This window comes from Humulus lupulus, chromosome 5 (genome assembly GCF_963169125.1).
Source record: "Humulus lupulus chromosome 5, drHumLupu1.1, whole genome shotgun sequence".
Taxonomy (NCBI): Eukaryota; Viridiplantae; Streptophyta; class Magnoliopsida; order Rosales; family Cannabaceae; genus Humulus; species Humulus lupulus.
The window spans coordinates 192885384-192900966 of NC_084797.1; the positions used below are offsets into that span (position 1 = coordinate 192885384).

Sequence of the window (15583 nt, forward strand, 5' to 3'; positions counted from 1 at the left end):
TTTGGGGCTAATATAAATTTAATGCCTCTATCTATGTTTAGGAAGTTAAAATTGGGAGAGGCTCGACCAACTACCGTGTCTTTGCAAATGGCAGATCGTTTAGTAAAGCGTCCTAGGGGTATTAATAAGGATGTTCTAGTAAAGGTGGGAAAATTCATTTTTCCTAAAAATTTTATTATTCTTGATATGGAGGAAGATGAAAATATTCCCATTATTCTTGGAAGGCCATTTTTTAGCAACTAGTAGGACCTTAATAGATGTGCAAAAAGGTGAATTGAAGTTGTGAGTGCAAAAAAGAAGAGGTAACATTTAAAGTTTTTGCAGCAATGAAGGTTCCAAATTGTTTTAGAGTTGATGTGGTGGAAAATGAGGGTGATAAGCTGGATGTTACTAAGAAGAAAACTATGGTGAAAGGTGGAAAATGAGCAGTTCGTCAGAAAGTGAAAAGGATATTTAGTGAGAAAGCTCGATTGTTTCATGAGCGATGGAAAGTTCCAAAAATATGCAATATCAAGAAAAGATTTTCTTCTCATGATACTATGGCTCTCAAGGACATGAGGGGTGGTTTGGATTCGAGTTGATTTTGAAGAAAAAGTTAAGCGTTCAGCTAAATGACGTTAACGACAGCACATTTGGAGGCATTCCAATCTTTTATTTGCATTTTTTTTATTAGTTTTATTTAAATTTTTTATTATGAACATTTTAATTTTAGTATTTTTAGTATTTATTTTTATTTGATTTTAATTTCTATTAAATATGAGAATAATTTGAGTTGCTGCGCTACTTCGAGCACCGACATAATGAACTATGGGATAACCAAAAAAATTTCTTTCCCCATTTTTGATTCACCATTTCGATCTGTATCATTAGAAGCAATCTGAGGTGTTAGGTAAGTTTATTTTCCTTATCTTTTATTTAAACATTGGGGACAATGTTTAGGTTAAGTTTGGGGGAAAGGATTCATTGTTTTGTATATATTTTGTTAGTCATTTTGTGTTGTGTTTGTTATGTTTTGTCTAGGTTGTTTAGAGTGTTATTTGAATCAAGTTGACAATGATTAGCCAATGATAATAAATTTGAATGATGCGCTATATAAATTGAATGAGAATGAAGCTATAAAAATTTGTGTGCTTTGTTGAATATTTCTATCCAATTTTTACATTGTCCACTTAAATAATTGAGAGCTTAATCATGATTTTTAATAAATTTTATGTGATTGAATATTATTTATGCTTGTTGAATTTTCAAAATAAAAATAAGATTGAAAATGTTGTTATCCTATAACTTGTTTACTTACTTTTTGAGACGAAATCCTAGATGATGCTTAGGAAGATGATTTAGGCAATTCTTTGAACCGATTGAGCCTTTCAAGCCAACCTTGATGTATTAAATTCTTAGTTACCCAATTTTGAGCCTAATTTGATTCTTTTTGTTTGACACTTATTTTGAGCTTATTTGAAACCATGTTATTTTTCCTTCCGTTTGATATATCATGAGCATATGAAAAGTTATTGGTGGATGGTTTGTAATGGGGTTTATATTTAGAAATTTTGTCAATAGAAGAAGAAAAAATTGAGAGAGAAAGAAAGAAAAAAAGTATATTGAAAATAATCTACACTCCAATTGAAAATACAAAGAAATAAATTCGGGGGAGTGTAGTATCATTAGAAAAAAAATAAAAAGAAAAAAATCAGTTCATAAATTTCTCTCAATGTAAGAAGAATTTGGGAAATTTGGGATTGTGTTTGTGTTAGAAATTTATTGGGGTCACAATTGTATATATAAAATGTGTGTTGGGTCATCAAATAAAATAAATCAAATTTATGTGGTCTATTTTGGAATAAAGTTTATGACTTAAGGGTATGTTTGTCATGATTTTAATATGTGGATACCAATTAGAAAATTTCTGATTTGATGAGGGGCCAAATTAGAAATAGTTAATAAATATTACTAACTGCTTTGGCAGTTGGTAATATAATGGGTAATGGTCCCCATTTTTGCATCGTATCGTATTTTTCAGATTCCTGAATCCCCATCATCAGGAAAATAAGGCTTCAAAGGTTTTTGATGCAAAATTGGAAGATCATACCCTTTTACAAACGATTCAATGGACTCCGGTACGCTTCCGCTAATCTTTGATTCTATTGTTTGATTCTCATGAATTAATTAGGGCTAAATTCTGATTATAGTATTCCTACATGTGGTATCAGAGCATCCCTAAATTAGTTCTTGAGAATTTATGGTATTATTGGTCTTCCATGAAATTCTTTTTGCAGTTGTGCATATGTATATTTTTATTTGAGATTAAATTTGTCAATGAGTTATTCATTCCATTACTATGCGTGCGATATATCAGACTTTGAATCGGCATTGTTAGGAATATATGCGTGCGATTATGGTTCTTTGTGCGATTATGCGTGCGATTACTGGAATGAAGTTCTTATATATATACTTACGTTTGGCAATTATGTTCTGTGGCATATATGTATTCATAAATCAAGGAAATCAAGGGCATATACATATATATGAATACCCATTACGATTCAGTATATTATTGTTGATTGCATAACTTCATGGAAATCAGTATTGGCGTACTGTATTGTGGTTAATCAATGGCTTTGTTTTGTTATTATATGGATATGCTTTAATCTGTTTACAAAACAGATTACGTTTTTGTTTTTTATATAAATATATATATATATATAAAAAGAATAAAACAAAATACCAACTACAGTTTATTTTCTTTTGTTTTGTATATGGATATATATATATGTTATTGGGTTTTCATTATTATTATTATTTTATTAAATATATAATAATAATACAGTAACAATTTAATTCAAATTTTGGTTTGAGAATTTATTAAGGATATCTAATATTTAGTTAAATTAATTGAAACAAAATATCACCAAAGTGATCTCTTTTGTGTAGATTAATTTAATAAAAATATCAAGATAATTGTATGTATGTAATTCATGTGTTTATTAACTGACCCAAAGGTAAGTTAATATTTGACAGAGTTTCATACATACATATGGTGATAAATGTGTGACAATTATAAGGTATTTTTTGTGTGAATAATATGTTAGTCCAAAGGTTGCATATTATTTGACATAATTTATTGTCAATGTTTGATCGCTATAACAAGAGTACCGCTTACAATTAATATTATTGTCCAAAGACTTGATATTAATGATGTGTTTGGTATCTTGAGATGGGATTAACCATTATTTGAATTTATTGTTTTATTTGGTTTTTTATATGAGCATGTTAATTTATGTAATTGTATTGTTCTTTTCCAGCTGTTGTTTCTGTATCTGCTAACCTTAATTTGGTGCCGGTCCTTAATGGTAATAACTTTAAGGACTGGAAGGAGAACATTTTCATTGTTCTTGGCTGCATGGATCTTGACCTTGCATTAAGGATGGATAGACCTGCTTCTCTTACGGATGCTAGTACCTCCGAGCAAAGGAGGATTTATGAGAAGTGGGACCGTTCAAACCGCATGAGTCTTATGATCATCAAGCGTGGCATACCTGAGGCTTTTAGGGGTGCGGTGTCCGAAGAGGTCACCGATGCCACAACTTTCCTTGCTGAAATTGAGAAACGCTTTGCAAAAAGCGATAAGGCGGAAACAAGTACTCTGTTAAAGAAACTTATTTCCATGAGGTTTAAGGGCAAGGAAAACATAAGGGAGTACATTATGGAAATGTCTCACCTTGCTTCAAAGTTGAAGGCACTAAAGCTTGAGCTTTCGGATGACTTGCTTGTGCATTTAGTGCTTATCTCTCTTCCTCCACAATTCAGTCAATTCAAGGTCAGTTACAACTGTCAAAGGGAGAAGTGGACTCTTAATGAGCTCATTTCATTTTGTGTTCAAGAGGAAGAAAGATTGAAGCAAGAGAAGACTGAAAGTGCTCATTTGACAAGCACCTCTAAGGATAAGGGCAAGAAAAGGAAGAATGAGGCTGCTAAGGATAAGGGTCCAGCAGATAAGAAACAAACTCAAGCCAACAACGATGGTGGTTGTTTCTTTTGCAACATGAAAGGACACGTGAAGAAGGAATGTGCTAAGTACATTGCATGGCGAGCAAAGAAAGGTACATTTCTTACTTTGGTCTGTTCTGAGGTAAATTTAGCTTCAGTACCAAGAAACACTTGGTGGTTAGATTCCGATGCTACTACTAACATCAGTGTTTCAATGCAGGGTTGCCTGAGTTACCGAAAGCCAAGTGATGCTGAAAGAAGCATTTATGTGGGAGACGGCAAGTCGGTGAATGTGGAAGCAATAGGGCATTTTAGGTTGTTGTTAAGTACTGGTTACTATTTGGACTTAATAACTACTTTTATTGTACCGTCATTTAGGCGGAATTTGGTTTCTGTTTCTTGTTTGGACAAATTAGGTTATTGTTGTTCATTTGGAAACAACTGCTTTAGTTTATCTATTAATTCAAATACTGTTGGAACTGGTTCTCTTATGGTTTATGACAACTTATATTTGCTTGACACCGTTGCTTCTTATAATGAAACCTTAAATGTGGAATCACATGGTACTAAGCGTAAAATAGATAATGAAAAATCAAGTTCCTTATGGCACAAACAGTTAGGTCACATCTCTAGAAATAGAGTTGAGCGACTTGTGTCTGATGGAATCTTGGATTCAATTGATTTTTCAGACTTTGATGTTTGCATTGAATGCATCAAAGGCAAACAGACCAAAACAAAGAAATTAGGTGCGAAAAGAGCTATGGATGTCTTAGAATTGATACATACGGACATTTGTGGGCCATTTCCTACACCTTCTTGGAATGGTCAACAATATTTTGTATCATTCATAGATGATTACTCGAGATATGCGTACCTATTTCTACTTCATGAAAAGTCTCAAGTCTTGGACGTGTTCAAATCTTTTAAGGCTGAAGTTGAGAATCAACTTAGCAAAAGAATAAAGCAAGTCAGGTCTGACCGTGGTGGTGAGTACTATGGTAGATATGACGGATCAGGTGAACAACGTCCAGGACCTTTTGCCAGATATCTAGAGGAGTGTGGAATTGTCCCACAGTACACTATGCCGGGATCTCCTAGCATGAATGGTGTTTCTGAAAGACGAAACCGTACTCTTGAAGATATGGTAAGGAGTATGATCAGTCATTCAACCTTACCAGAATCACTCTGGGGAGAGGCACTTAAGACAGCAGCCTACATTTTGAATAGGGTACCAACTAAAGCAGCTGCAAAAACACCTTATGAGCTTTGGACGGGGCGAAAGCCTAGTCTTAAGCACTTTCACGTTTGGGGATGTCCAGCTGAAGCTAGGCCTTATAGGCCAAATGAAAAGAAGCTGGAACCCAAAACTGTGAGCAGCTACTTTATTGGATATTCTGAGCGATCTAGGGGTTTCAAGTTTTATGATCCCAAAGTAAAGAATATATTTGAAACGGGAACTGCAAAGTTTTTTGAGGATATTGAGTTTGGGGGGAGAAATACGATTAAGGACTTTGTTTTTTAGGAGGATTTAGAATCAACCACTCTTCTTGAAGATGAGTTGATTTCTATTCCATTAGTTGCTTTTGACAATGTTCAGGATTCCGATCCTGATATTGATCAAGTTTTAGATCAAGAGCAACCAAACATAGTCAATCAAACCCCAGAGGTACAAACTCAACAACCTCAAGAACAAGTGCTTTTGCGACGATCCACTAGAGAAAGAAGAAATGCTATTAATCCAGATGAATACATAGTGTATCTTCAAGAACATGAGGATGACATTGGAATGATGGAAGATGATCCAATCAACTTTCATCAGGCCATGAAAAGTTCTAACTCTCAAAAGTGGAATGATGCCATGAATGAAGAGAATAAGTCTATGCAAGACAATAAAGTTTGGGAAGTTGTCCCATTACCAGAAGGTGTAAAACCAATTGGTTGTAAATGGATATTTAAAACCAAGAGGGATGAAAATGGTAATGTGGTGAGGTTTAAGGCACGTCTTGTAGCAAAAGGCTATACTCAGAAACAAGGCATTGATTATAAAGAGACTTTCTCTCCGGTTTCATCGAAAGAGTCTTTTAGGATAATAATGGCACTTGTTGCTCACTTTGATCTTGAGTTACATCAAATGGATGTTAAAACAGCGTTTCTCAATGGCGACATTGATGAGACAATTTATATGGAGCAACCAGAAAACTTTGTGTGTGGTGACCCAAAGAATATGGTTTGCAAATTAAAAAAAATCCATCTATGGACTCAAGCAAGCTTCTCGTCAATGGTACCACAAATTTCATCAAGTGATTCTGTCATTTGGTTTTGAGATAAATGTTGTTGATGATTGTGTGTATCACAAGTTTAGTGGGAGTAAGTGCATATTTCTGGTTCTATATGTCGATGACATATTGCTTGCCACTAATGATATAGGCTTATTGCACGAAACCAAGAGATTTCTATCTAAGCATTTTGAGATGAAAGATCTTGGTGACGCCTCTTTTGTTTTAGGAATTCAAATACATCGAGACCGTTCTCGGGGTATTCTTGGATTATCACAAAAGAGCTATATCGATAAAGTACTCAAAAGGTTTGGCATGCAAGATTGTAGACCAGGTGATACCCCTGTCGTTAAAGGAGACAAATTTTTTCTTAAGCAATGCCCTAAAGGAAGCCTTGAAATTCAAGAAATGCAAAAGATTCCCTATGCATCAGCTGTTGGGAGTCTAATGTATGCTCAAGTTTGTACGCGTCCGGATATAGCGTACATTGTTGGAGTATTAGGCAAATACTTAAGCAATCCAGGAATTGATCACTGGAAAGCAGCCAAAAAGGTTATGAGATATTTGAAGAGAACAAGAGATTACTTGCTCACATATAGGAGGTCAGATCACTTTGAGATCATTGGATATTCTGACTCCGACTTTGCGGGATGCCAAGATAGTAGGAGATCCACTTCAGGCTACATATATCTGTTAGGTGGTGGAGCTATATCATGGAGGAGTGCAAAACAAACACTCATAGCTTCATCTACCATGGCAGCAGAGTTTGTTGCATGTTATGAGGCATCCAACCATGGTATATGGCTGAGAAATTTTGTCACCGGACTGCGCATTGTGGATGGAATAGAAAGACCACTTAAGTTGTATTGTGACAATAAATCAGCTGTATTATATTCCAACAACAACAGGAGCTCGACGAAGTCAAAACATATTGACATCAAGTTCCTTGTTGTTAAAGAAAGGGTACAGAGTGGACAGATTTGTATAGAACACTTAGGTACAAACTCCATGATTGCAGACTCCCTTACTAAGGGTTTGCCACCCAAGGTCTTTCATGAGCACACTGCTCGTATGGGTGTTTTAGAGTATGAGGATATCTAGATTCAGTGGGAGTTTGTCTATATTATCTTTTGTGTTTTTTATGTGTTTCATGAAACTTGTGTAATTGGATATTTTTCTGATCAGAAATTATGTTATTCAGTTTATCTCACTTTGTACATTAAGCTAAAGTTTTGATCTCTATAAAAGTAAAGTAGGAACAATTGAAAATTGACATGAACAGATCACCATGCATGTAATTTTCATACCACATTATCATGATTGATCTATGTCATTTAACTGTATCGATATATGTGACCATTGATGGGTTTAGTTGTGATTGATACAACGAAAATCGCTTTGATCCTATGTTGATATAGTTAATGGACGAGATTGCATATGCCTATGGTTATGATGACAAAGTTATGAGCTCAATAAGGTTAACACATTTATATATATACATATGTGGCCCAGTGGGAGATTGTTAGAAATTTATTGGGGTCACAATTGTATATATAAAATGTGTGTTGGGTCATCAAATAAAATAAGTCAAATTTATGTGGTCTATTTTGGAATAAAGTTTATGACTTAAGGGTATGTTTGTCATGATTTTAATATGTGGATACCAATTAGAAAATTTCTAATTTGATGAGGGGCCAAATTAGAAATAGTTAATAAATATTACTAACTGCTTTGGCAGTTGGTAATATAATGGGTAATGGTCCCCATTTTTGCATCGTATCGTATTTTTCAGATTCCTGAATCCCCATCATCAGGAAAATAAGGCTTCAAAGGTTTTTGATGCAAAATTGGAAGATCATACCCTTTTACAAACGATTCAATGGACTCCGGTACGCTTCCGCTAATCTTTGATTCTATTGTTTGATTCTCATGAATTAATTAGGGCTAAATTCTGATTATAGTATTCCTACAGTTTGGGGTTTGCAAGTTGATACAAGATTGGGTTGTATGGTTTGTGTGCTTATGGTATATTTGAGCCTAAATTATTTTTTTTCATCTACCTTTACCTAAGCCATTCAATTATAACCTATGAAAGTCCTATTGATTTCTAAGCATGTGTTTTCTACATTAATGGAGATTAGTAAGTATAGCAAGCTTATGGGATAATGATATTAATTGATTGTAATGAAAAAAAAATTGGTGAGCATGAATTGATTCGAATACATTTTATTTATTAATCATGATTTTGAGAGCTTTTATTTTTGTTTGGATCTAAGTGAATTGGAAGAAAGTTTTGACTGAAATTATGGATTGTAAGTTGATTTTCCTGAAGATTATATAAGTGTGTTAGTCATCATAGCTTGAGGCGTGAATTATTGTTGTCGGCTTGATTCAACTGTGTTTGTTGTCTAGGTTTTTAGTCGAGTTTGTTTATTGTTGTCTTCTTTACTCGAGGGTGAGTAAAGAGAAAGTTTGGGGGAGTTTGATAACTCCATTTTAGTGTCATTTTAGAATGTGTTTTTGTGGTAATCTTGAGTCATTATGTTTGTTTTGTGCAAGATTACGCTTGTGTTTGTCTTTGTTGTAGGTCAGTACTTTGGATCATGAGCTAAAAGTGAAAAGAATAAAAAATGGTCGAAAAATGAAGCTTTTGGTGGTTGTTCGACTCAAATTGGTGCTAAGGATGAATTATAATAAGTTTTTGATGAAGGAAGGATGTCAAAAGGTTAAAATCTGGAAAAAAAAATAGAATTAGATTCGCAGCATGGGCTTAAGGGCCATGATTCTAGGAAAGTCAAAGGTTGAAGGTATGCTGAAAGGAATTAGAGTTGCGGCTTGCTCAATAGAGTCGCGACGCTAGAAGAAACAGAGGCAAAACCTAGGAGGTCCATGGAGATGCGGGCAGTGACCTAGGTTTAGAGGGCCACGGCGCCTGGAGGGCTAACTAGATTTTGAAGTGCTTTGGACACGGGTCGCGACCTAGGATAGGCCAAGTCGTGGTCCGCCTATGAAAAAAAAAGGAATTAGTGTTTTTTTTAGTATAAATTCAGACTTTAGGGTTTAATTAGGGGGAGGTCAGATTTTAATTACGAATTGAGAGATTAAATTTGATTCTGAGACAATTTTTTCTGCTCTTTCATATTTCTATTTCTTCTTCAAGTCTTTGAATTTTATGTTTCTGAATAATTATTTTGTTGTTTTAGTCATGTCTGATATGAACTAAACACTTCTATCTAGGGGTTAATGTAGTTTCTTGGATTCCTATTTAATGTTATTATGATGTTCTATTAATTCTTCTTCTGTATTCTAATATCTATAATGCTTACTTAATGCTAGTAAATATCTGATCAATATTTGCTTGACTTATGATTTTGATTCAAAATTCGAAAGATGAGAATTGAATATGCTATCATTATATAGACATAGGTTACATATTGGACAAAAGTACATGTATGTCTTGTGTAGCAAATAGGTTTCTATACTTAATGTTTGCTATATGTTTAAGGTTATCACTGAGATGTAGAAAACCTGCATATAGGTTGAGATCATATATCTTGAAAAAGAATAGGAATCGATTTATTTTAACCTACAATTAGAATAGGAAGAAATGAATTTATAATAGATTAATAAAATTAGAGACCCACTTATTATTAAGACAAAAAAGGTGTTGTCTTTGCAATCAATTGGGGCATAATAAGTCAACTTGTACAAATAAAAAAGACCCTACACAAAACAAAGAACACACATCCCAACCAATGTTTGACACACCACAACAAGCCCAAATAGACGAGTTTGACAACAATTGGGAGTACCAATTCAGACACGACAATGTCTCAAGCACCTTCCCATCACATCAATAGATACCATATACTTCATTTGATCTATGTGATGATAGTCAGTCAATTTAAATGAACGACACGGTTAGAACCTATAGCTACAATCACTGCCTAGAGATAGAAACATTTAGATAATGAACGATTATTTTTTAACATGAAATCCATCTGCCATGGTCATTTATTATATGCATATTTAGAGATATCATCGTTCTCTTACATTATTAATCGAGTAATTCCATGATAATATTTATTTTTGTACTATATAAAACCAAAAATGAATGTCAGTACACAATAATACTGATAACTCTACAAAATAGAGTTATTTTATCTTATTTTATATGCTAATTGTTGTTTAGTTCGTGAGTTTTTAATTGATTTATTAAGTTTTTAAGTAATTTTGTGTTGACGCGGCTCTTTGGCAACATATAATTAATAGAATAAAGAGCGGGATTAGTGCTAAATAATGAACCGTAATAGATGAATAATCTCAAAATAAAATGATAACACGAATAATTTTTTAGGTGGTTCAAAGGTTAAAATCCTTCTAGTCCACCAGCCACTATTATTGATATCTTTCTGATATTCTTTACAGGGTATTTCTTTGCAGATTAGAATCCAACCCTTTGCAACTCCCAGGGTCTCCATATTTATAGGGAGAGGGCACCTAGGGGTTGGCAAGGGAGGTCATCCCGTGACCTTCTTACCCATCATGTCACTTCTGTGACATTCATGATTAATTCCTAAAACCTGACAATGAAGTGTGGTCTAATCAATAGGTAAGGGGGATAATGGGCCGCATGGCCCAACCCAGTCGTGGGTGCCTGAACACGCACGTTGATGCTACGTGTCCGAGAATTCAGGGATGGATCAAACACGTGATGTCTGATATATGCACGTTTACATTGCGTGGTTGACTTTATAAGGGGTCAGAGGTGCCAACTCAAGCTCGCACCTCGAGCTTGATGTACTCTCAGCTCGTGGTGTCCATACTTCTGACCTGACTCCTTAGTAATCTCATTAAGCCTTTGGTTACCTCAAGCTAAAGAGGTAGGAACTGGTAACAGCAGCTCCGGGTACGTGGCATCCACGTGGCTGATATAATTATGCCCTTTCTCAGCTCGCTAATAGCCCGTGGATATTTAGGGCGTACATTTTGAATTTATGGGGTTTATTTTGATTCATATATTTTTGTGTGTTTTTAGTTATTTTGTTGTAGTTTAATTATTTGAATTATTGAGTTTAGTTAAAAGTAAAAAATGCACTTTTGTTGATCTTTAATGATAAATTAAATTAAGTTTTCATTAAATATTTTCAAATAATTAATATGATTTATTTATAATTGAAAATATTTGATTGTGATTTAATTTATTTTTATATTGTAGGAATTATGTTTGAAAAATAAAGAGAAAGAAAGGAAAATGGCATTTTTAAAGAGGAAATAAGCGAAAATGGCACCTGGCCCAAGCTTTGCGGCTAGGCCCAAAGCTCCTCTCCAGCCTCCAGCCCACCTCCTTCGGGCCCGATCCTAGGAGCCAAGCCCAGCCTTCTGCCCCTCCAGCCAGGCTCGAAGCCACGGCCCAGCCCGCCTATTGCTCGGCCCACATGCCCACACACCTGCACCCTTCAGCTTAGCCTTCAGCCAAGCTCCACCAGCCCATGTGGGCCTATGAATCACCCCAGGCCTGAGCCCAACAGCCACCAGCTACCTTCCCCTTCTCCTTGATTCCAATTTTTCCCCTTGTCCCTTGGTCCAAAAATGCCAATTTTTTACCCAACTTTTTCTACAGATTTCACTACAAAATTCATCATGACACCCTAGATTTTACCCCTACTTACCACAGTATTATTAATTTAATTAATCTAATCAATTTATATAATTTAAATTGATTATTTTAATAATCTCATTTTGGCTATAAATATGTAATTTGAAAACCATTTTGGTGTGCTTAATTTTTGGGGTAACCATCATCTTTTCTACCATTTTCTCTCTACCATTCTCTCTTCCATTTTAGTGTTTTTCAAGAGCATTTTCAAGTATGTATTTTATCTATTTTATAATTTCTATTCTAGTTATGTGCTTCTAATCTTTTTCATAAGATTTTTAAGATCATGATGAAGCAACTTGTAACTAGATAATATTTATGTTGTATGTTGATTTCCCTTGTAATGCAAAAAAGTTTATGAATTTTTCTTCTTCATATATGTCTTTCATCTTTAATATCTTATATTTTGGATTGTTAGATAATATTGATTTGTTCTTCATTTTGCAAAACATAATATTCTTTGTGTAAGATGTGTCATTAAATTGTACACATCCAATGCTTAGAACAAAAATATTATGTTTTGCCTAATAAATAATGTTATTTGATTTTTTTTTTTTTTGTTTCATTAGGTTGATTCACATTAAATACTTTGAAATTATACTTTTTTTGAAAAGTGAAGAAAAATCCTCTCTTTTTAGAAGTAATTTGTGCTTAAAATTATAAATCTATTTGTAAAATGATAGTTTAACTTATTTTAACTATCACTAAACTTGGGAATCAATATACTAATAAGTATTATTAAACTTACATTTTGTGGATTATAGTATCTTTATAATCTTTCTTTTACAACTTATTTTCAAACCATAATTGGTTTATTTTTATTCTCTTAAATACCTTTATTTTAAATTTTTTATTTTATGTTCATAACATTAAATCTCATCAATCTTTGGAGCTAGGTTAGAATTTATTAATTTTGGTTTAAAATAGTTTTCTTTTTTTATTTTAGACAACTCCTTTGGGTTTGACATCCTTGCTTGCACGATCACTATTCTATATGAACAATTCGTGCGCTTGCGATATAAATATTTAAAACATACCCATTTTGGGTCCATCCTAAGCCCATCTACACTTTCCAAGGCAACTCAACTACTCAAAACAAACACCCCGCTAGGGTTTTCCTATGTTATGTTGCTATGGTTTATTTGATTCTAATGATTTATGTAAAAGCATGCAAAGATGATGGTATATTGTAATGCCCTGAAATCCTTAATGCAGTTTAATGGCTGGATTAGTAGGCCGGGAGGACCATAACTGTTTAATTATGCCATTAGATGAATATATGCATGTTTATGTGAATTATATTATAATATGATGTTAAATGCATGCATGTGGGTCCACATTTGATAACAGGGGTGTTTTGGTAATTTGGCCCGTTGAGGGCATAATTGTATATTTGTATGCATGTCAGTGATATATTGTTGAGGCCACATTATAATGTGGATTTGTTCGAGCTATTCGGCATGAGACGATCTTGGGATATTGATTAGCGGTCTAGTCATAACGGATTTAAGTTCGGGGCTCGGGATGAGTCTCGGGGTGATTTTAATGATTAGAGCGTTATCGGGAATTAAAGGGTAACGGGATATAAATTATTGGTGTTTGAGACTATCGAGAATATTGGGAATTGGAGAGCGTTAATTATGATTAACGAGATAGATGGGAAATATCAATTTTTCCCTTGGGAGCCTTTAGGAACCTTTATTAGACCTAGGGGTATTTTGGTCTTTTTACCCTAGGATAGATATAAGCCCTTTATGGCTGTAGAAATGAAGAGAAACAGAGTATATTCAAGAGCTTACCCGTACCTTCCTTCTTCTCCATTCTCTTTGTGATTTTTGAGCCATTGTTGAGGATTCAAGCTTGGGAAGTAAGCCTTGGGAGTTTGGGAGAGTGTTCTACCATTGAAGAGCATCACAATCTGAGTTTGAGGTAAGTTTCTAGCCACTAGTTCCTTGGTTTGCTATGTTTTAGTTTTAGTTTTCAGCTTATGGTTTTTATGTCGGAAGTTGGAATTAATGGATGTTTTGGTTGGGGTTTAACTTGGGTTTTGATGAGGGTGTGATGTAGATCAAGTTTAGGGATTGTATTGGACATTTGGGTGGTGTTTTGGATTAGTTTGGAGGGTTGGTTTCAAGGAAATCGCAAGGGAGGAAAAAACCAAAGTTTTGGCTGAAGTATGGGTTGGGCCGCGGCATGGCCAGGGAGGGCCGCGGATCATGCTGGGTGCTGAAGGAGGCCATCTCTGTTTGAGGGGTGGGCCGCGGCATGGCCAGGGAGGGTCGTGGCCCTTAGTGGTATTTTGGCCAGAAGTGAGTTTTGGCTCGAGAATTCTAGCCTTAGGCCTCGAGATCGATCCTACTACCCAGTTTAGTAGGATTCAATGTCTCGGAGGCTAGGTTTTGGTTTGGAAACCTTTGTTATTCATTTTATTGATGGAATCCCATAATTAGTTATGACCAGGTAACCGCTAAGGGACAAAAAGACAAGTCATTCTCAAGGGTCGTTCTTATATTAATTCTCGCTCGAACTAGAGGTAAGAGAACTGCACCCCATATGTGACATGCATGGTTATTCATAAGGCATGTTAATTGTGTAAATGTGGACATGGATTGATTATTGAATGCTTAGAAAATCTTGCTCACTTGTACATGGTACTGACTAATTAGTCAGATTTGGCAAAGGTGTCAGTATCAACTGTGAAGCTGGGACTTATTAGTCAAGTTCGGCAGTGGTACTGGGCACTGGTCACACAGTGCTAACTTATAAGTCAAGACGGCCTTAGCGTGTTTAACGCTAGCCAACAAAGATTAGATCTAATCGATATCTGCATTAAACGACTCAGAAGAGCGTTAATGCCGGACCGACCTCAAGTTCGATGAAAACTAAAAGCGCTTGTGTGACTTACCCATCAGTCACTCATCTGTTAAGTTAGAGACTTATCCATCAGTCTCTCATCTGTTTAAGCTAGTGACTTACCCAGAAGTCACTCATCTGTTAAGGCCAGTGACTTACCCAGCAGTCACTCATCTGCTTAAATTAGTGACTCCCTTGTCAGTCACTCAATATGGTTTACCAGAACCTCAAGTGTTGAATCACTCCTCTGTTTAAGAGCTATAAGCTCTGTGTGATTATAATTATAATCAGTTGTTAATATCTATATGCATTACTGTGTTTTCTTGCTGGGCCTTGGCTCATGGGTGCTATGTGGTGCAGGTAAAGGAAAAGAAAAGCTCACCCAGCCTTGAGTGGAGAGCTTAGGTGGTGATGTGTACATATGTGGCCGCTTGTCCACCACGGCCAAGGAATTCTCAGAGGAACTAGGGGGTTTACCCTATTTTTGCCGCTTAGGTCGGCGGGTTTGTAAATTTGAATTAGTAATGACCATTTTGAGTTGTAAATAACTTGTAAAATATTTTATGGGCCCATGAACAGTTTTATGTATTTAATAAAATATATCATTTCCTTTTATTGGTTTTCCACCTTAGCCTGTTAATAACACTTAGATGCACGTTTTTAACCAAAGGACTCGGGTAGCGAGTCAAATTTCCGGTTCACTGTTCACCGTAACTGTTCTGGGGTAACCAAGGCATTACATAGATGTAGTTTTGTTTTCATACAACATCTTATCAATAATTTTGCATACAACTTAGAACACAATAAA

The 15583-nt window shown here is 35.0% G+C and overlaps 2 protein-coding genes across 2 annotated transcripts; both read left to right on the forward strand.

Moving 5' to 3' along the window:
• Nucleotides 1-326: 326 nt before the first annotated feature.
• LOC133779808 (uncharacterized) lies at nt 327-4327 on the forward strand. The gene is made up of 3 exons (XM_062219715.1): nt 327-414; nt 3303-4100; nt 4208-4327. The coding sequence occupies exons 1-3, from the start codon at nt 327-329 to the stop codon at nt 4234-4236; spliced, it is 915 nt and encodes a 304-aa protein (XP_062075699.1). The 3' UTR covers nt 4237-4327.
• Nucleotides 4328-6710: 2383 nt separating this feature from the next.
• Nucleotides 6711-7364, forward strand: LOC133779809 (secreted RxLR effector protein 161-like). The gene has a single exon (XM_062219716.1). It carries the CDS (start codon nt 6711-6713, stop codon nt 7362-7364), a length of 654 nt encoding a protein of 217 aa, XP_062075700.1.
• Nucleotides 7365-15583: the final 8219 nt, after the last annotated feature.

Bases quoted from the DNA above. Each gene is read 5' to 3' on its own strand.
- LOC133779808 (XM_062219715.1), top strand. From the start codon at position 327: ATGAAGGTTCCAAATTGTTTTAGAGTTGATGTGGTGGAAAATGAGGGT. The intron at 415-3,302 runs GTGGAAAATGAG...GTTCTTTTCCAG, and splicing joins GAAGAAAACTATGGTGAAAG to CTGTTGTTTCTGTATCTGCT. The intron at 4,101-4,207 runs GTACATTTCTTA...GTTTCAATGCAG, and splicing joins TGCATGGCGAGCAAAGAAAG to GGTTGCCTGAGTTACCGAAA.
- LOC133779809 (XM_062219716.1), top strand. From the start codon at position 6,711: ATGTATGCTCAAGTTTGTACGCGTCCGGATATAGCGTACATTGTTGGA.